The sequence below is a fragment of the Pelmatolapia mariae genome, unplaced genomic scaffold (assembly GCF_036321145.2).
Source record: "Pelmatolapia mariae isolate MD_Pm_ZW unplaced genomic scaffold, Pm_UMD_F_2 NODE_ptg000559l+_length_90402_cov_1, whole genome shotgun sequence".
NCBI classification, from domain to species: domain Eukaryota; kingdom Metazoa; phylum Chordata; class Actinopteri; order Cichliformes; family Cichlidae; genus Pelmatolapia; species Pelmatolapia mariae.
In genome coordinates, this window is record NW_027052243.1 from 1 (window position 1) to 2,764 (window position 2,764).

Genomic DNA, 2,764 nt, shown 5'->3' on the forward strand with positions numbered 1-2,764 from the left:
GTTAGTCCATGTAAGTGCAGAAAAGGCAAGGTACTTAAAGCGAACATCTTTCATTCTGTCAGTCAAAAAGTGGACTTGGCAGCCAGTTATGAGTCTTAAAGGTCTGGAGCTTTTGTGCCTTAAACTCTTTCTAACTTTGGTTAAGGGCAGTATTAGATTTGAGATAAGATTGGTGAACTCTCCACAGTGAACTTGCCTCTCGCCCCACTCAGACTGGAAACTCGACCACAATCTTGAAGAAAATGGATGGATAATAGCATATATCCAGCTTGCTGTGACTCTCGTGCGTTTTTCAGTGCCTCAGTTAGCAGATTGTTTAGTGTGTCTGCTTTGAGAGGAGTGGGCAGAATATACCTCAGCCTAGAGTGCCAAGGAGTGCAAGAACAGTGAAGAAAGGCTTTTACTTGGCTTTAAATATTTGTTCCCAGCAAAATTTGATTTTGTAGTTAAAAATTTCAAAACATCTTCAGGTTTCACGTTTGGCGGTGTAGCACTGTCTTATCATACTGTACTCTATTGTAATGTAGACTTAAACCTGGTTAATTTTTGCTTCTGGTTTCTACAGCAGCCTTGCTCAAGAGATTGACGGCAGCAAATCAGAGATTGCGTCTGGCAGAGAAGAAAATGAGATAGAAATGGGAGAAGCTGATAGTGAAGAACCGGCTGCAGATCTTATAGCCGGCTCTGCAGCTGAGGGGAAAGAAAGTTTCAGGAACTGCAACAAAAGGAAAGAAAAAAAAGTAGAAGGGAATGAGAAGTCCAAAAATGAACTGAAGAGATGTGATTCTAAAATGCAGTCCAGGATGTCAAAAAAGCAAAAGATCAGGCATCCTGGCATCACTCGGACTAAGACTGAGAAAAGTGTTGCTAATCTTTCCTGCTTGGTCTGTGGAGCTCTGCACGTGTCAGAAGTTATGCTTGTTAAACATGCCTGGAGTCACGGAAACGATCCAGGAAGTGTTTGCGGAGCATGTGGAGAGCGCTCAGAGTCTGTGGAGGTCTTAAAGGATCATCTTCAAAGTCGACACAAAACTGATGACTGTCACATCTGTGGAGAGTCTTTCCTTAGTGCTCTCAGCCTCGACGAGCACGTAGCCTGCCACTCAGGGGAGAAACCATACAAATGTGATGTTTGCCATAATGAATTTGCACTAAAGGCCTCCCTGGAGGATCATCGAAAACTTCACGAGGAGGGTAAGCGCCACAAATGTCACACCTGTCATAAAGTGTTTGAACTCAAAGAGCAGTTAAAGGCTCATCACAGGACTCACACCAACAGGAAGACACACCTCTGCGGTGTGTGCGGTAAATCCCTCTGCGACTACAGATCGTTATCCCGCCACAAAATGACCCATTCTGGGGAAAGACCCCACGGCTGTAAGATTTGCGGGAGGCGTTTTAAACTTCCTGGGACTCTGAGGCAACACGAGAAGATTCACACAAACAGAGAGAGGTCATACCTCTGTGACATTTGCTGCAAAATGTTCCTGACTAGTGCGCAGCTGGAGATCCACATGAGGATTCACACCAACGAAAAGCCGTATCACTGCAGCGAGTGTGGCAAGGGATTCAGCACCAAAGGCCCATTGACCGTTCACAAGCGGGTCCACAGCGGGGAGACGCCCTACCACTGCCCAGACTGCGGCTGGTCCTTCAAACGCAAGACCAACCTAGACAACCACTTAGTGCTTCACTCGGGCATCAAGCCATTTGTGTGCGGGATTTGTGGGAAAGCTTGCGCACGAAAAGAATACTTGACTGTTCACATGAGGACCCACAATGGAGAGAGACCATACAAGTGTACCATCTGTGACAAAGCCTTTACTCAGAGCCATTGTCTAAAAACACACATGAAGAGCCACCAGGCGCCAGGAACTGCAACGTAACACTTAAAAGTTCTGGTTTGATTTTTTTGTTTTTAAACATCCACACGTCCATTCTCTCTTCAGCTTCTCAAATTCGGGGGTCACAAGGGGACTGGAGCCTATCCCAGCTACCGTAGAGTGAGAGGAAGGGTACTTCCTGGACAGGTCACTAGCCTATCACAGGCTGTTTAAACAGAACAGTGAAAGTTAACTTATTTGCCTTTAGCTTTATTTATTGTTTTTTTACATTAATAAACGTGTACATGTATTACCCCTGTGAGACGTCTCTAATAAAACCTTTGCTACAATCGTTATTGTACTGTGTATCTTTCAGTGTTGCGGCACTTACACCAGAGGATGTGCAGTCAAACCTTTTAAGGCTGTCATCCTGTGACATAAAATACATTTGTATAGTAATGCTAGTAAGATTTATAAAATGATAGCCACTTTTTAGACTTTATTAGCCTAAATCACAGAGCTATAAGTGTTTATCTTCTTTGAAATTCTTTTTTTAAACTTGAACAGGCTGCAGCCGTGTGGCTCCATAGTGTAGTGGTTGAAAACACTTGCTGGCTTAATTCTATGAATCTCCTTTGGGGTTTAGCCAGGAAGAGTATCTGGTGTAAAACAGCCAAATCAAGCAGAGCTACCGAATGTGATAAGGCCGTGACTGAAAGTAGCTTTGTACAGGATGCAGCCACTCAAACTGTTGCGATCGTCACGTTTCCACCATTAAATTAATCAAAATTGAAATTTCATCCACAGGCATCAAGAGTAAAGCAGGCGGTGCTTCAGTAGTAATAGATGCCCTTTTGAGAGTCTCAGTAAAGCTCTGAATATAACAGGGATTTTGATGACCTTGTCATATATAGCTCATATACCCTTGTTAGTCATGAGAA

The 2,764-nt window shown here is 43.8% G+C and overlaps 1 protein-coding gene across 1 annotated transcript; it reads left to right on the forward strand.

Moving 5' to 3' along the window:
* The first annotated feature begins 548 nt into the window (after positions 1–548).
* LOC134623327 (gastrula zinc finger protein XlCGF46.1-like) lies at positions 549–2,162 on the forward strand. Its single transcript, XM_063468472.1, has one exon. It carries the CDS (start codon positions 636–638, stop codon positions 1,884–1,886), a length of 1,251 nt encoding a protein of 416 aa, XP_063324542.1. The 5' UTR covers positions 549–635; the 3' UTR covers positions 1,887–2,162.
* Positions 2,163–2,764: the final 602 nt, after the last annotated feature.

What these genes read in the sequence shown, in the direction of transcription:
- LOC134623327 (XM_063468472.1), top strand. Translation starts at nt 636, where the DNA reads ATGGGAGAAGCTGATAGTGAAGAACCGGCTGCAGATCTTATAGCCGGC.